The sequence below is a fragment of the Ovis aries genome, chromosome 3 (assembly GCF_016772045.2).
Source record: "Ovis aries strain OAR_USU_Benz2616 breed Rambouillet chromosome 3, ARS-UI_Ramb_v3.0, whole genome shotgun sequence".
In the NCBI taxonomy this organism is placed as follows: Eukaryota; Metazoa; Chordata; class Mammalia; order Artiodactyla; family Bovidae; genus Ovis; species Ovis aries.
The window spans coordinates 221,876,761-221,894,033 of NC_056056.1; the positions used below are offsets into that span (position 1 = coordinate 221,876,761).

Genomic DNA, 17,273 nt, shown 5'->3' on the forward strand with positions numbered 1-17,273 from the left:
TGTTTGCAGACAGCCCTGCAGTGATGGGTGGTTCTTGAGCCCGCCTTCAGTGACGTCACGTTGGGCTTGGAAATTGTCATATGGCACAACCAGACAACCAGCTGCTCCAGCATACTCCTGTGCCACACAGCTTTGGGAAAGTCCTAATATCAGAGCCGGGGTGATGGAAGAGGGTCCCTCCTAAATGTCAATAGCTGTAGGGGTGGCACCTGCTCTGTGCCAGGCACAGGGATCTGCAGGGAGAGAGCTACTTCCTCCAGAAAGCCTTTGCTGACTTCCCCGCCTCCCTCACCTCCATCCTCACCCCCGCTGGACAGCGTGCGGACTTCTGTCAGAGCGTGGCACTCACCTAGGTCCACCACCAACTTTGAAACCAGGATTCTGTTTGTTTTCTTGGCACCACCATGAACAGCACCTGGTACCCGTTGAGGAATGTGCGAGCGCGTGCAGAGGTGAGGCAGCGAGCCCGCCTGTCCGTCAGGGAGGTGGCCCTGCACCCCTGGAGCTCACACCTTGGTGGACACCGAGCTGGGGGTGGGGTGGGTTGGGACCAGTCAGTGCAAAGCACAGGCTCACGTGACATCATCTGCTCGCTGAGGAATCTGAGGCCCCGAGAGGGTGGTGGGCTCTCCACGTCCAGCCAGGAGGAGAGCGTCTGGTCCCCGAGCACAGAGCCGTTCTCTCTGTGAGATGCTGGGTGCCCTGCGTGGGCAGGCGGTGACGTCAGGTTCCGGCCTGGAGACATGGAACTTTCAGGGACAGGACACTTGGGGTTGTTCCTCCTCCACTGCGACTGAGCTGAACGTACCCGCCCTTCCCTCTGAGCCCCGTCTGGGGAGGCCACCATCATGGCCTTTGCCGGGTCCCTACGCTGGTCCAGGCAGACCCCCCTGCCACCCCCCAGTAGCTTTACACGGCAGGCTTCTGCTTCCCCGGACAGACACCTGTCTCCCCCGTGCTGTCTGTCCTTCCGATTGCCCTGACCCATCTCTGCTGCTCAAGCTGGACTCGAGCTGCCTCTTGCTCACCAAGAACACTGGGCAAGGGTTCAGGTGTCACCCTTCAAAAAAGAGGTGTGGAGAAAGAAGGACCCAGGAGTGTGTCCCATAGGGAACCGGGACTTCTCTGCTCGGATAGAGGGTTTCCAGGCCCCCAGGACAGTGCTCAACGTGAGACTGGGGGAAGAGGCTCACACATGCTTTGTTTCTTCCCGTGGGTCACAAGTGGGCACAGTGGGTTAGGAGAGAGGGGGATGGGTGTCTTCTGGGCATCTGCTCCATGCCAGGCCCTTTATCTAGACTCTTAAGTTTTTGGTTAGGTAGACTGTGGTAGAGGAGGAAACCAGGCTCACAGAAAAGGAGCTGGCAAAGAGCCTAAGGTAAGGGCTCCAAAGCCCATGCGCACAGACTCACTCACGGTGCGAGCTGCACACGGCGGACAGGCTGCAGTGAGCCCGCTGTCACTCATCCCTAGGGATGGTGGCAGAGCCTGGGGGTGATCACTTGGAGGGAGATGCAAGCACCTGGCTCAGGCAGGACTTGATGAGGTCCGAGCGCTCCTGCAGCTCTGAAATTCCCGGAGGGAAATCGTGTCCCCGGTCTCCACGTTGCTTCGGTCTCTGCTAACTCCCCAAACAACTTCTGCTCTTTCCCCAGGCGTTGTGCGCCAGGTGCGGCCCATCGTGGGCCCATTCCACGCCGTCCTGAAGCTGGAGATGAACTACGTGGTCGGGGGTGTGGTGTCGCACCGGAATGTCGTCAACGTCCACATCTTCGTCTCTGAGTATTGGTTCTGAGGGGCCGGTTCGCAGCGCACCCAAGTCTGTGCCTCCGGGCCAAGTCATTGCCCTGTGATGACGCCCTGTCCCTGTTTGTACCACCGACGTATCTCGGTTTTATGTATTTGTTTGTAGTGTTAGGCCGACATGTATTAAGCTGGGCCAGATGAATTAAGTCCATCTGTTGTCTTTTGGTGTTTAAATGATGAGTCCAATGACTTAACTGTTTGGTTGAAAACCTTGCTTCTCTTTTAACTCAAAGGTTAAGTTTTGCTCCCTTTTCCTGTCTCTGGGCTGGGTGTTGCTAAATGACCAAGGTGTGGGGGGGTAACATTTTTCAAGGGGCAGCTAAGTCCAAATGGCAAGAGAAGACCAGTTCTTGCCCTGATTTTATGAAATTTTGACATTTGGTACTTTTTTTTTTTGCCAATCAAGTTTTGAATATAAAATTCTAAAGACACGGTTACCAAAGCAGAGCAGGTATGATAAATTCTATCCAGAAGCAGCATGCTGCAGTGCCCCGGGAGCCCTTCAAAGGTCAATTAAATTGTGTGGAAACAGAAGACCCCCTGGTAAAGCCACAGCCTGTTAGGTTTGCGTGCAGCTCCAGAATTTCGCCAAAGCAGTCCCTGGGTTTTCTGCACCCTGCCTCCATCTTGTATCATAGGTGGGAAAATAAACAGCTTTGTGAGCCTCCTGATGCTGTGTGCATGGGAATCTTTTAAGAGGGGCGGTCCTGTCTAGCCAAGGGTTTGCAAATATTCCCCAAGACCTTCTCAAAACCCTCTTGCCTCCCAAGGCTCTGGGGTGGGGCCCAGCCTATGTATTGGGAACGCCTCCAACCCACATCATTTCTGACAGCTTGCCGCCCCCCACCCCACCCCCCCATCCCCAGGAAGCATGGCTCAAGCACACTCCACGCCCCAGGCTCGCCCCAGCAGGCGCATGACGGAGCTCTGCTGGTGGTGTCTCTCGTGGGTTTTCTGATCCCCTCTAGAAGCTGCCAGGGGGAGGTGAGGCTTCTCTTTCGTGGGAAGGAGAGACCACCACATGCACTGAATCCCCCTGCACTCAGCAGCCTGTGCTTCATTTATTCCGCCTGGAAACCCACCCACGTGGGTGCAATTGTGCCCGATTTAGAGACAAGCAAACCGGGCTCAGGGCTTGTCTGGTGGCTCAGCAGTAAAGAACCCGCCTGCCAGTGCAGGAGACCTGGACTCGATCCCTGGGTCAGGAAGATCCCCTAGAGAAAGGAGTGGCTACCACTCCAGTACTCTTGCCTGGAAAATCCCGTGGACAGAGGAGCCTGGCGGGCTACAATTCACGGGGTCGCAAAAGAGTGGGACACGACTTAGCAACTGAGCAAGAACAACAGCTAAGCAACAACAGCATTGGGCTCAGAGAGGAGTCAACCACCCAAAGTCACACGGCTTTTCAGAGCCAAAGAAGGGATTCAGACTCAGTTCATCAGATTCCAAACTCCATTCCTCTCTCAAAGCCTGTGTCAGAAGAGACGTGGGAATTGGGCTCAGAGAGGAGTCAACCACCCAAAGTCACACGGCTTTTCAGAGCCAAAGAAGGGATTCAGACTCAGTTCATCAGATTCCAAACTCCATTCCTCTCTCAAAGCCTGTGTCAGAAGAGACGTGGGAATTGGGCTCAGAGAGGAGTCAACCACCCAAAGTCACACGGCTTTTCAGAGCCAAAGAAGGGATTCAGACTCAGTTCATCAGATTCCAAACTCCATTCCTCTCTCAAAGCCTGTGTCAGAAGAGACGTGGGAATTGGGCTCAGAGAGGAGTCAACCACCCAAAGTCACACGGCTTTGTAGAGCCAAAGAAGGGATTCAGACTCAGTTCATCAGATTCCAAACTCCATTCCTCTCTCAAAGCCTGTGTCAGAAGAGACTTGGACAGACTGGATTTGTGGGGATCCTGGCGCCACCTTCGGCATAGACAGTGGACCAAGGGCAGCGGACGCCCCCAGGCCCCTGCTTGCAGCTGCGGGAGCCAGCATCCACACCCTTGGTCTCCACGTACGTTTCCTCCAAGTCCTGCCCAGGCTTCACCCCATCTTCTCAGGCATCTCGTTCATGCCTCAGGTCGTCGCAGCAGCCGGAACCCTGCCACTGGCCACGCTCTCAGCCCCGCAGTGGGATTGTGGCACGGCCGGTGTCTGATAACTCGAGCATGTCCAACTCTCAAACCTTCGGGAACTCCCAGCGTTTGTGAGGCCACTCATTTGGGGCACTCGTCCAGTAAAGCCCGCCAGGCCTGGACCAGCCCATCACATCTTGGTGGGAAGGGGAAGAACCAGTGTAGGGCTGGGCTGTCCTGGAGTCAGGTCCAGGGATGAGGAGGGTGAGGGTACATCTGAGCAGCTCTCGGTGCCTGTGAACTGGGGTCTGGGCAGGGAAGGGAAGGGTGCCTGGAGTCTGATCACAGGAACGAGGTGGGGGGAATGGAAGGGCGACATGGGTTCTGGTTCCCATCTGCAGTTTTCAGGGCAAGGCTGCAGAAGCCGAGAAGTTCTGAGCTCACGCCCTGGGAGAGGCGGGTAGGAGCCTCTTCCTTCTGAGGACTGGGTGGAGTGGGATGGGAAGACGTAGTTCTGGGTCATTCTGGGAAAGGGCCTTCCGCATGCTCCTGATAGAGTTAGGGTGAGAGATGCCATTGGTGAACAGAACCAAGCCTCCTCCTGTCGATTGGCTCTCAGATGAGCACGTGACCCAAGGCGGCCAATCAGATCTTCCTGATGGAGGGCAGAGGGGCACGGGAAAGGGCAGAGGAGAGGTGGTGAGGTCCCCAGCTGTGGGGTAGAAAAGCAGAGGGGGAAAGGGAAGGGAGGCTGGGTCCTGTCTGATTCAGAGAGCCAGAGGGGCCGGGTCTGAACTTCACCTTGGCGGGAGCCAGCTGCCTGAGTCACTACCACCTGCCAAGCCTCAGTTTCTGCATCTGCAAAGTGGAGCCGGGAAACCCTGCTCAGCTGCCTGGCTTCCCAATGGCAGTGAGGAGCCTGGAGGTGATGGCGGCAGGAGGGCTTTGCAACCGTGAAGTTCTGTGTACCTGTAGAAGACCTTAGCATCAAACGTCCTTAGAGGTAACGATGGTGATAGTGGTAACTATTGCCACTGTCCAGCCACAGGAATGGCCTGAAGCCAGGCATCTTTCTGGTTCTGCATTTCCGTTTCTTACTCCTTTGCGAGACATTCGGTTATGGATGGTTCTCTATATTACACACGAGCCTGATTTTTCACATTTCATGCTGTGCTCCAGGCTAGGCACCTGATGGACGGAAAAGCCTCCCATTATTCTTGCAAAGCAATGACTGTCAGCACCCAGTATCAGCTGGGTCAGGTTCCAGAAGGTCTCTTATCACAATATTCTCCCAGAAGGCTGGGTCTGCTTTGAATAAAGGGAAACTACTCAACGTTCAGAGTAGCGCCGTGGCACGTGGCAGGAGTGCCTGGGTCCCCTGGCGTCCTGGAGGGACCAGTGTTAAGGCTGAACCTCTTCATCCCGGAAGTGGAATGAGATGGGAGCAGACTCTTGAATGATGTCTGAAGTCGTAAGAGAGACTTACAGAGCTTTTACAATATGGCCTAGGGGAAGTCTGGTGACAGTCGCCGTGGCTTCTTGTAATTGCCTTGCTCTGTTGGAGATCTGTTATGGGCCAGGAATACCTCTGTAAATGGTCTCCTGATACACACGCACACACGCACATGCACACACATGCACACACACGCACACACGCACGCACACACATGCACACACGCACACACACGCACACACATGCACACACGCACGCACACACACATGCACATACATGCACACACAGACCCACGCACACGCACGTACGCACGCACGCACACACACCCACACACACACGGACACACACACACGGACACACACACACGCACTTACTATATAATTTTTTAAATGCACTAGAGTACAGAGAAGTGAAGTGAAGTGAAAGTCGCTCAGTCGTGTCCGACTCTTTGCAACCCCATGGACTATCCATGGAATTCTCCAGGCCAGAATACTGGAGTGGGTAGCCATTCTCTTCTCCAGGGAATCTTCCCAACCCAGGGATCGAGCCCAGGTCTCCTGCACTGCAGGTGGATTCTTTACCAGCTGAGCCACAGGGGAACCCAGAGTACAGAGTAGAGTATACAAAACCTCTCGCCCCCATCACCCAGCTTCAAAAGTTACTGACTCTCTGCCCATCTTCCTTCTGCCCCTGCGCCCCTCGCCCGCGCCTGCCAACTCCTCTTATTTTGCAGGAGTATTTTTTAAAGTAAGCCTTACTTTTAGAGCACTTTTAGATTGACAGAAAAATGAAGATAGCTACTGTATACCCACCCCTCAGTTTCTCCATGTTAATATTTTACTGTCATATGGTATGTTTGCTACAATTAATGAACCCATGTTGTTGTTCAGTCGCTCAGCTGTGTCCGGCTCCTTGTGACCCCAGGGACTGCAGCACTCCAGGCCTGCCTGTCCCATACCATCTCCCAGAGTTTGCCCACGTTCATGTTGGTTGCATCGGTGATGCCGTCCAGCCATCTCATCCTCTGACACCCTCTTCTCCTTCTGCCTTCGATCTTTCCCAGCATCAGGGAAAGATAATGAACCCATGTTCATTATTATTCACTAAAGTACATCCTTTTTTCTGGTTTCCTTCAGTTCAGTTCAGTCACTCAGTCGTGTCCGACTCTTTGCGACCCCATGAATTGCAGCACGCCAGGCCTCCCTGTCCACCACCAACTCCCGGAGTTCACTCAGACTCACGTCCATCAAGTCCATGATGCCATCCAGCCATCTCATCCTCTGTCATCCCCTTCTTCTCCTGCCCCCAATCCCTCCCAGCATCAGAGTCTTTTCCAATGAGTCAACTCTTCGCATGAGGTGGCCAAAATACTAGAGTTTCAGCTTTAGCATCATTCCTTCCAAAGAAATCCCAGGGTTGATCTCCTTTAGAATGGACTGGTTGGATCTCCTTGCAGTCCAAGGGACTCTCAAGAGTCTTCTCCAACACCACAGTTCAAACGCATCAGTTCTTCGGCGCTCAGCCTTCTTCACAGTCCAACTCTCACATCCATACATGACCACAGGAAAAACCATAGCCTTGACTAGATGGACCTTAGTCGGCAAAGTAATGTCTCTGCTTTTCAATATGCTATCTAGGTTGGTCATAACTTTTCTTCCAAGGAGTAAGCGTCTTTTAATTTCATGGCTGCAGTCACCATCTGCAGTGATTTTGGAGCCCAAAAAAATAAAGTCTGACACTGTTTCCACTGTTTCCCCATCTATTTCCCATGAAGTGATGGGACCGGATGCCATGATCTTCGTTTTCTGAATGTTGAGCTTTAGGCCAACTTTTTCACTCTCCTCTTTCACTTTCATCAAGAGGCTTTTTAGCTCCTCTTCACTTTCTGCCATAAGGGTGGTGTCATCTGCATATCTGAGGTGATTGATATTTCTCCCGACAATCTTGATTCCAGCTTGTGTTTCTTCCAGCCCAGCGTTTCTCATGATGTACTCTGCATAGAAGTTAAATAAGCAGGGTGACAATACACAGCCTTGACACACTCCTTTTCCTATTTGGAACCAGTCTGTTGTTCCATGTCCAGTTAGAACTGTTGCTTCCTGACCTGCATACAGATTTCTCAAGAGGCAGGTCAGGTGGTCTGGTATTCCCATCTCTCTCAGAATTTTCCACAGTTTATTGTGATCCACACAGTCAAAGGCTTTGGCATAGTCAATAAAGCAGAAATAGATGTTTTTCTGGAACTCTCTTGCTTTTTCCATGATCCAGCGGATGTTGGCAATTTGATTTCTGGTTCCTCTGCCTTTTCTAAAACCAGCTTGAACATCAGGAAGTTCACGGTTCATGTATTGCTGAAGCCTGGTTGGAGAATTTTGAGCATTACTTTACTAGCATGTGAGATGAGTGCAATTGTGCGGTAGTTTGAACATTCTTTGGCATTGCCTTTCTTTGGGATTGGAATGAAAACTGACTTTTCCTGTCCTGTGGCCACTGCTGAATTTTCCAAATTTGCTGGCATATGGAGTGTAGCACTTTCACAGCATCATCTTCCAGGATTTGAAACAGCTCCACTGGAATTCCATCACCTCCACTAGCTTTGTTCGTAGTGATGCTTTCTAAGGCTCACTTGACTTCACATTCCAGAATATCTGGCTCTAGATTAGTGATCACACCATCATGATTATCCGGGTCATGAAGATCTTTTTTGTATAGTTCTTCTGTGTATTCTTGCCACCTCTTCTTAATATCTTCTGCTTCTGTTAGGTCCATACCATTTCTGTCCTTTCTTGAGCCCATCTTTGCATGAAATGTTCCCTTGGTATCTCTAATTTTCTTGAAGAGATCTCTAGTCTTTCCCATTCTGTTCTTTTCCTCTATTTCTTTGCATTGGTCGCTGAAGAAGGCTTTCTTATCTCTTCTTGCTATTCTTTGGAACTCTGCATTCAGATGCTTATATCTTTCCTTTTCTCCTTTGCTTTTCACTTCACTTCTTTTCACGGCTATTTGTAAGGCCTCCCCAGACAGCCATTTTGCTTTTTCGCATTTCTTTTCCATGGGGATGGTCTTGATCCCTGTCTCCTGCACAATGTCACGAACCTCATTCCATAGTTCATCAGGCAATCTATCTATCAGATCTAGGCCCTTAAATCTATTTCTCCCTTCCACTGTACAATCATAAGGGATTTGATTTAGGTCATACCTGAATGGTCTAGCGGTTTTCCCTACTTTCTTCAATTTAAGCCTGAATTTGGTAATGAGGAGTTCCTGATCTGAGCCACAGTCAGCTCCTGGTCTTGTTTTCGTTGGCTGTATAGAGCTTCTCCATCTTTGGCTTAGTTCGTGCCTAACAGCCGTTTGCTGTCCCAGGACCCCGCCCAGAATCCATATGCAGTCTTCCTGCCTCCTTAGCGCCTCTGGGCTGTGACGGTTTCTCAGACTTGCCTTGTTTCCGATGACCTGGGCAGTGTCGCGGAGAACTGAGCGGGGGTCGGGGTGTTGTCAGGTTTCAGCTGATGTTTTTCTCGGGATTAGGCTGGGTTCATGGGTGTTGAAGGGACGCCCACAGGGGTGCAGTGCCCACCCATGCCATCACGTGTTGGCACGTGTGGCATGCCCGACCCCTGTGACGCTGCCCTTGGCTGCCTGGCAGAGGTGTGCCTCTCAGGCTTCCTCACCGTGAAGTCCCCCTCCCCTCATCAGCCCTGGACTCTGGGACGAGCTCACCACGCACAAGGCAGCCTGAGGGACTTACTCTCCAGCATCTTGAGGGCTGAGTGCAGGAAGACCTTCAAGCAAATCCCAGATACCACGTCGCTTCATGTTTCAAAATCGTCGATGCTTTCAAAATATGCAACTCTAAAGAGAAGGACTTTTTGGCACCACACCCGTTATACCTCACCACATTCACAGTGAGTCCTTAATGTTTTCCAATAAGTAGCCTATATTTCTAATTCAGCTCAACAAGCATTTAGTAAGATCGGCATAAGGACCCCAGGAGGGATACAAAGATAAGGAAGATGCAACCCCTGCTCCCTGGGAACGGGGGCAAAATAAAAGGCAGTTATGTCCTTAACACGTGTGGTTCAGCAGGTAACGAATCTGCGTGCAATGCGGGAGACCTGGGTTCGATCCCTGGGTCGGGAAGATCCCCTGGAGAAGGGAATGGCTAGCCACTCCAGTATTCTGGCCTGGAGAATTCCATGAACGGTATAGTCCATGGGGTTGCAAAGAGTCGGACACGACTGAGCACCTTTCACCTCACATTTCCTTAGCAGTAAGAACTTTTCGTTTACCGAAGCATTCATTTTGGGGCTGTTTCACAAAACCAGCCTCCCCTTTGTGCGCCTGGTTTACCCAAAAGTAGACTTGTCCCTTTTGATCCTTCAAGTCTCAGCCCAAACGCACCTCCCAGAGTTGAGGCTTCTCTTGGACTCCAACCACCCAGGGCCCAGACTCCCTCCTACAACATGGGATTCTTTCTCTTAACATTTTATTAATTTTTTACAAACCAACAAATTATTTATGTATTTGGCTACACCAGGTCTCAGGTGCAGCACATGGGATCTTTAATCGCAGCATGTGAATTCTTAGTTGTGACTTGTGGGACCTAGTCCCTGACCAGGGATTGAACCCCAGCCCCCTGCATTGGGAGCTCAGAGTCTTAGCCACTGGACCACTAGTGTGTTTAGTCACTTCAATCGTGTCCAACTCTCTGTGACCCCATGGACCACGGCCTGACAGGCTCCTCTGTCCATAGGATTCTCCAGGCAAGAATATAGGACTGGGTTGCCATTTCCTTCTCCAATTGGACCACTAGAGAAGTCCCTATAACACATATTTCAAATGCACACCCCAAATGGTCCCAAGACTGCCTGACCTGGGGCTCTAGATGTGGCCACCTGGTTCCAAGCAGGGCTCTGGGCCATTCCTAGACCAGGTGGTCAGAGCCAGAAACAATAGCCCAGGCAAGAGGGGTAAGCGGAATAGCATGACTGGGAACCCCTATGCACTGCCCCCAAGGCTGGATGGAATAGGGAGGCTGGAGGGCAGGGGGGAGGCTGGAGGGCAGGTAGGAGGCTGAGCAAAGGCCAGCCGGAGGGAAGGACAACTCCCCACCCCTACCCCAACTCTGGTGAATGAAATCATGTTTAAAGTTAGGAGGTTCGATTTATGTACGTGCAGGCAATTGAACAGCATCCCCCAAAAGATGTGTCCAAGTCCTAACACCAAGTCCCTGGAAATGTCCCCTTTGGAAACGGAATCTTGGCAGGTGTGATCAAGTTGAGAACCTCAGGATGAGCACATCGTGGATTTGGGGTGGGATCTGAGTCCAGTGACTGGGGACTTCCTTTGTGGCCCAGTGGTTAAGGCTCCACGCCCACTGCAGGGGTGTGGGTGCAATTCCTGGTCTGGAACTAAGATCCTGCCTGCTGGAGGCATGGTCAAAAGATTTTAAAAAAACCCAGTGACTGATGTCTTATAAAGATAAGAAAGGGAAACTCGACACACAGAAGACAGGAGAAGGCCTGGTGAAAGTGGGGGAGGAGACTGGAGGGAGGTGTCCCCAGGCCAGAGGTTGCTGATGGCAACCAAAGCGGGGAAGAGGAGGCCCCCGGAGACTCCGAACGGAGCCAGCCCCACCCACACCCTGATTTCTGACCACCAGCCCCCACTGTGAGATAACAGACATTCGTCGTTTTGAGTCACTAAGTTTGTGTTAATTTCTTACAGAATCCCTAGAAAACTGGTGCCCTGTGTGTATGTTTGTGTGTGTACACATACATATATGTACGTGCGTGTATGCATGCTAAGTCACTTCAGTCATGTGCGGCTCTTTACAACCCCCTGGACTGTAGCCCCCCAGGCTCCTCTGTCCATGGGATTCTCCAGGCAAGAGTACTGGAGTGGGGTACCACACCCTCCTCCAGGGGATCTTTCCTACCCAGGGATGGAACCCACGTCTTTATGTCTCCTAGCTTTGCAGGAGGGTTCTTTACCAGTAGTGCCACCTCGGAAGCCCATGTGTATGTATGAAAGTGAAAGTGTTATTCACTCAGTCGTGTCCGACTCTTTGTGGCCCCATGGACTGTAGCCCGCCAGTCTCCTCTGTCCTGCCCATGAAATTCTCCACGCAAGAATACCTGAGTGAGTTGCCATTCCCTTCTCCAGGGGATCTTCCCGACCCAGGAATCAAACCCATGTCTCCCATATTGCAGGCAGATTCTTTACCATCTGAGTCACCAGGGAACCCCAATATATATATTTTTAATTCCTGCTCAGTAACTTATGTCTTCCCGGGTGTAAGAGACCCAGGTTCGATCCCTGGGTTGGGAAGATCCCCTGGAGAAGAGAATGGCTACCCACTCCAATATTCTTGCCTGGAGAATTCCATGGACAGAGGAGCCTGGTGGGCTACAGTCCATGGGGTCACAAAGAGCTGGACACAACTGAGCGACGTAGCATGCAGTATATATGGTTTATTGCTTTCTTGGAGAACGCAGATAGTGAATGAATACTGTTACAGTTGATTTGCAATGCTGTGTGAGTTTCAGCTGTACAGCCTTTCTCGCATTTTTCAAATTACGGCCCACTGGAGTGGAGATGCGTGCTCCCTTGGTCTCGAGCACACCAGCCCCATCAGGACGGCCTGTTTCCCTGGGAATTGGGGCCAGAAGGGCGGCACGGAGCCCAGGAATCATCAGCTCGACATAATGGTCCACCAAAGTCCGGCATCCTGAGTGACAGCAGGTGGCACTGAAGACCAAAGTGCCTCTGCGTTCCCTTTGGACATTTCCGCTGTGATTCACGGTGTCCACTGCAAGTTCAAGGTGTCACTGTTCAATTGTTAAACATGACGGGGCATTTGGAGGCTTTGACGCACGGCGGTAAGCAATCCGTCTTTAACACAGCCGCCTTGTTAATATGTGTGGCAGCTCCTGCATGAATCAGTGTCATTTAACTAGGCAATGGCGTTATAATCACCCATGAAATTATGCATAGGAAGGTCAATGGGACAAGTCAGACTGAAATGATTACGTTGATGATTAAAGCCTCCTGGACTTGGTCTCCCTGCAGATAAATGTCCCTCTGGCTTGTTCCCTGCTGATTTTCTGCAGAAACTCAAGAGTCCAGAGCTATGACTCTGTGAGCCACCTTCCGGGTGGTGGTGCCACGTGAAATGAATGCAGGGCTCTTCCTAGTTAGAGCTGGTCAATAGATCATCCTAACTCCTATTCCTCCAACCGCCCTGACCTCCAGTCCTGCTTCTTCCTGGAAATTTGTTCCTTCAGAGTAAAATACACTTGACCCCAACTCCTCCACCTCCTTGGCGAGGCCCTGAACCCCCTGGTCCCATTCCTTCCATCTACTCTCTTAAGTTTATCAATTGATTCATCCAGGTACCTCTTTTCACTCCCCTCGCATCGGTGACTCATTTTACCCGAGTCTCCTCCCCCCGCTGTCTAAGCCTCCACACAGCTGCCAAGTCATCTTTCAGAGAAACCAGCTTGGATCGGAGCGCCTCCTGGTCTCCAGTCCTCAGGGCCTCTGACATCAACCTTGTATGGCTATGGGACCCTTCACCTTTGGGCCACACTCATACTGCCCACCACTCCCCCCATCCACTCCACACAGGGTCCAGACACGCAGGCTCTGAGGCTCTGCACACAGGGATCCATTCACCTGGAATGACCTCCCCCACCCTCCTCTGCGAGGTGACCTTCTCCTGACCCCACACGACCCAGCATGGGACGCCAACTGCTCTAGGTATACAACCAGAGGAGTCAAAAGCAGGGACCGAACAGATATTTGAACATAGGTGTTCAGAGCAGCACTGCTCATAATCTGCCAAAAGGTGGAGCCAACACAAGTGTCCATCAGCAGATGAGCGGCTAAAGCAAACGTGGTCTGCCCACACAACGGGACATCACCCATAACAGAGAGTGAAAGTTTGGTATGTGCGGCAACGTGGATAGACCTTAAAAACAGTCTGCTTAATGAAATAAGCCAGACAGGGGACAAATATTATATGATTCTATTAATAAGAGGTCCCTAGGCACTTCCCTGGTTGTCCAGTGGTTAAGATTTCACCTTCCAATGCAGGGGGTTCGGGTTTAATCCAGGGCCAGGGAACTAGATCCCACATGACCTACAGCCAAAATATATATATATATAGTATATAATATTTTAATTGTATAGATTATATTACATATATTTATATATAATATAATTAGCAAATATATATTAATTATATTATATGATACATTATATAATATATTATATATCATATAATATATTAATTATTATATATATTTGGCTGTAGGTCATGTGGGATCTAGTATATAAAGCAGAAGTAATATTGTAACAAATTCAACGAAGACTTTACAAATGGAGCACCTAGCGGGTAGCTCTGAGCCTCTCCCAGGACCATGTCGGGCACAGAACAGGCTCTCAGGAAGTGTTTATAGGATGGAAAATATAAAAACATTGTGTTCTGAACTGAATTGTGTCCTCCCAAATCCATATGTTGAAGCCCTAGCTTTTAAATGTTTCTTGATCCTATCAGAAGTTACCTCTCCCAGTTACCCTCTGTTTCATCCCTCAGTTTGTTTCCTCACCAATACTTACTATAATATATAATTCCTGTTTGTTTATTGTTTGACCTCTTAGTAGATTATAACATTTGTTAGACAGGGTTGTTATCTCGTTCATTTACTGTATCCTTATGACCTAGGACACAAAAGAATTAATGTAATGAATGAGTTTGGATTCAGTTCAGTTTAGTTGCTCAGTCGTGTCCAACTCTTAGCGACACCGTGAACCGCAGCACACCAGGCCTCCCTGTCCATCACCAACTCCCAGAGTTTACCCAGACTCATGTCCATCGAGTCGGTGATGCCATCCAACCATCTCATTCTCTATCGTCCCCTTCTCCTCCGCCCTCAACCTTTCCCAGCATCAGGGTCTTTTCAAATGAGTCAGCTCTTCACATCACGTGGCCAAATTATTGGAGTTTCAGCTCCAGCATCAGTCCTTCCAATGAACATCCAGGACTGATTTCCTTTAGGATGGACTGGTTGGATCTCCTTGCAGTCCAAGGGACTCTCAAAAGAGTCTTCTCCAACACCACAGTTCAAAGCACCAATTCTTCAGCACTCAGCTTTCCTTATAGTCCAACTCTCATCCATACATGACCACTGGAAAAGCCATAGCCTTGACTAGACAGACCCTTGTCTGCAAAGTAATGTCTCTGCTTTTTAACATGCTGTCCAGGTTTCTCATAGCTTTTCTTCCAATGAGCAAGTGCTTTTAATTTCATGGCTGCAGTCACCATCTGCAGTGATTTTGGAGCCCAAGAAAATAAAGTCTCTCACTGTTTCCATTGTTTCCCCATCTATTTGCCATGAAGTGATGGGACTGGATGCCATGATTTTAGTTTTCTGCATGTTGAGTTTTAAGCCAGTTTTTTCACTCTCCTCTTTCACTTTCATCAAAAGGCTTTTTAGTTCCTCTTCACTTTCTGCCATAAGGGTGGTGTTATCTGCATATCTGAGGTTCTTGATATTTCTCCCAGCAGTCTTGATTCCAGCTTGTGCTTCATCCAGCCTGGCATTTCAACCTAAAGTTTAGGTTTTAAGGATGATACACACCTGTGAAAGCTGGGCTATGCCCAAAGTGCTGGGTGTTGCTTTCACTGCAATCGGCCTCCTGGGACTCAGAAATCAGGAAGGAATGTTTTCTACCCCACGGAGGGAAGAATTCTCACCCCCAGCCCAGCTTGACAACCTGATGGTCGCTCTTCTCAGCCCGGCATAGATAGCTGCAGAATCACTTGCACGCGGGTAACTCGCCCAGAGAAGGTGGCTATTAGGAGTGGGGAGCCCAGCGCCCACTCCCCTGGAAAGAGGCCAGGCGCACCTCTGGGTCAGATCGCGGGGTGGGGGAGCTGCCGGCCCGTGTGCAGGGCTCCTGGGTTCACATCTGATCACAGGGGCAGTTCGGCCTGAGAACCAGAGGGCCTTGCCCTGTGGCTCTGTTGGGTCAAGTCGGAGGTGGTTCTGGAACCCAGACCCTACCAGGGTGGATGAGGTGCTGCTGTCTCCCCATCTTGAGGCTGGAAAGTCAGGAGTTTCCCTGGGGGCTTTAGCTATTCCCCCTTGGGGTTCTCTGGGAGGCTTCTAGAAAGCCAGCCTCTACTTCCTTCCCCCTCCCCTCCCCCATCATGGTCCACAAGGCCGTGCATTTGCCCAGGGTCTGATGCACCCGCTCCCTGGCTGGCTCCCTGAGCCCCAGCCGAGTTGTGATGCTGGGAAACCACTGCAGCCCCACCTGGAGGGTCTCAGCCATCACTCAGTCACCTGGCGAGTGTGCCCTGGCACTGCTGGACCAAATGCTTTGGGTGCTGGGGGCAGAGAAATAGTCCCTAGACAGACGGGATTCTTTAAATGAACCCCTCACGCCAGGCATTCTTGGCCTCTGGGGCCTCATTTGCCAGACACAGATTTCCAAGGGCTTCTCCCCACTCTACTGGTTCACAGCCTGGAGGGACTGTGGGAGGGGAAGGGCTGGGGGGTCGGCCCAGGGTTGTTGAGGGGCTGGTGGAATAACCGCATCATGCCAGCGGCCTGCACACTCCTCTTTCTGTCTCCCTCTGCAGAAAACCTGGGCACCAAGCACATGGCTTCTGTGTTGGGTCGACTTGTGACCACTTACCCATGAGCCTGGGATAACTGCAGAAGCCCAAGGTGCAGGGGAGCCTGGAGCCCCCTTCCAGCACCCCTTCTTCCCTCTGCAGACCTCTGTGCGGACCTGCAACCCTGGCTTTGGGCAAGACCATTAAGAAGAAGGACAGACGGGGTGGGAGGCAGGGGAGAGGTGGGTGCCCCTTGTGGAGCTGAGAAAGGGAGGGTCACCTGGGGGTGAGAGGGAGAAGCTTTTGAAATGACAAAGAGCAGGGGCAGCCATCGAAGCCCCCCCTTGCGGACCTCTTAGGGGAGTGGCCAAGCTCCAAGAGCCTCCGTGGAAAATCTAAGTAGTTACCGGAGCCAACCACGATGGCAACATCAAGCAACAACTTCGACCCTGATGTTGTTGATAATGTTCCTGCATGAGACCCTCACTCAGCTCCTAGCTCTGGTCCCTGCACCTTGACGGGGAGATGATTATTGCAGTTGGTCTGTGGAGTGGCCAGTGACTGGGATCATTCCTAAGAGGCGAACGCTTATTTCTGCATTTCTTTTTTTCCCCAATAAATCATCCCTTCATTTATTTAGTAATTACTGAACTCAGCATTGTGCTAGGCAAACATTTATAAACAAAATAGGATCAAAAAATTATAATTGGACTCAAATAGTTGTACACCAAATGTTCATAGCAATAGTCACAATAGCCAAAAGGTAGAAACAACTCAAATGTCCATTGATGAACAAATGGACAAAGTGTCGTGTATTCATCTGCAGCATCACCAATTCGATGCACAGGAATCTGAGCAAACTGTGGGAGACGGTGGAGGACAGGGAGGCCTGGCGTGCTGCAGTCCACGGGGTCGCAGAGTCACACACGACTTAGCAACTGCGCAATCCATACCATGGAATTTATTCCGGCTAATCCATGTTACCACATGGATGAAACTTAAACATTAGGCTAGAGAAATAAGGCAGAGAAAAAAGACCCAATACTGTATGACTCCGTGTGAGATACTAGAACAAGCAAATTTCTGCATTTCTCATGGTCACGATCAGGGGGCTTCCAGGATTCTTCAGATTGCCAAGAAAACACCCTCCCAGACAACTTTCCTCTCCTGTAGTAGGCTCCTGTGCGCACAGCAGGTGCTTACTTCTTGCTCTAGACAGCAGAGCCTGCCTGCCCCAGCATGAAGAGTGTGGGTTTGCACAAAGGAACCATTTCCCCGTTGTCTGCTTAGATTAGCAGTCTCCTGGTTAAAATCGGG

At 50.8% G+C, this 17,273-nt stretch overlaps 1 protein-coding gene across 1 annotated transcript in view; it reads left to right on the forward strand.

Moving 5' to 3' along the window:
• FBLN1 (fibulin 1) overlaps nucleotides 1-2,477 on the forward strand; it is an 81,900-nt gene extending 79,423 nt beyond the window's left edge. Inside the window, exon 17 of the mRNA XM_027968208.2 lies at nucleotides 1,656-2,477. Within this exon, the coding sequence (XP_027824009.2) occupies nucleotides 1,656-1,795 (140 nt within the window). The 3' untranslated portion in view covers nucleotides 1,796-2,477. The remainder of the gene's footprint in view (nucleotides 1-1,655) is intronic.
• Nucleotides 2,478-17,273: the final 14,796 nt, after the last annotated feature.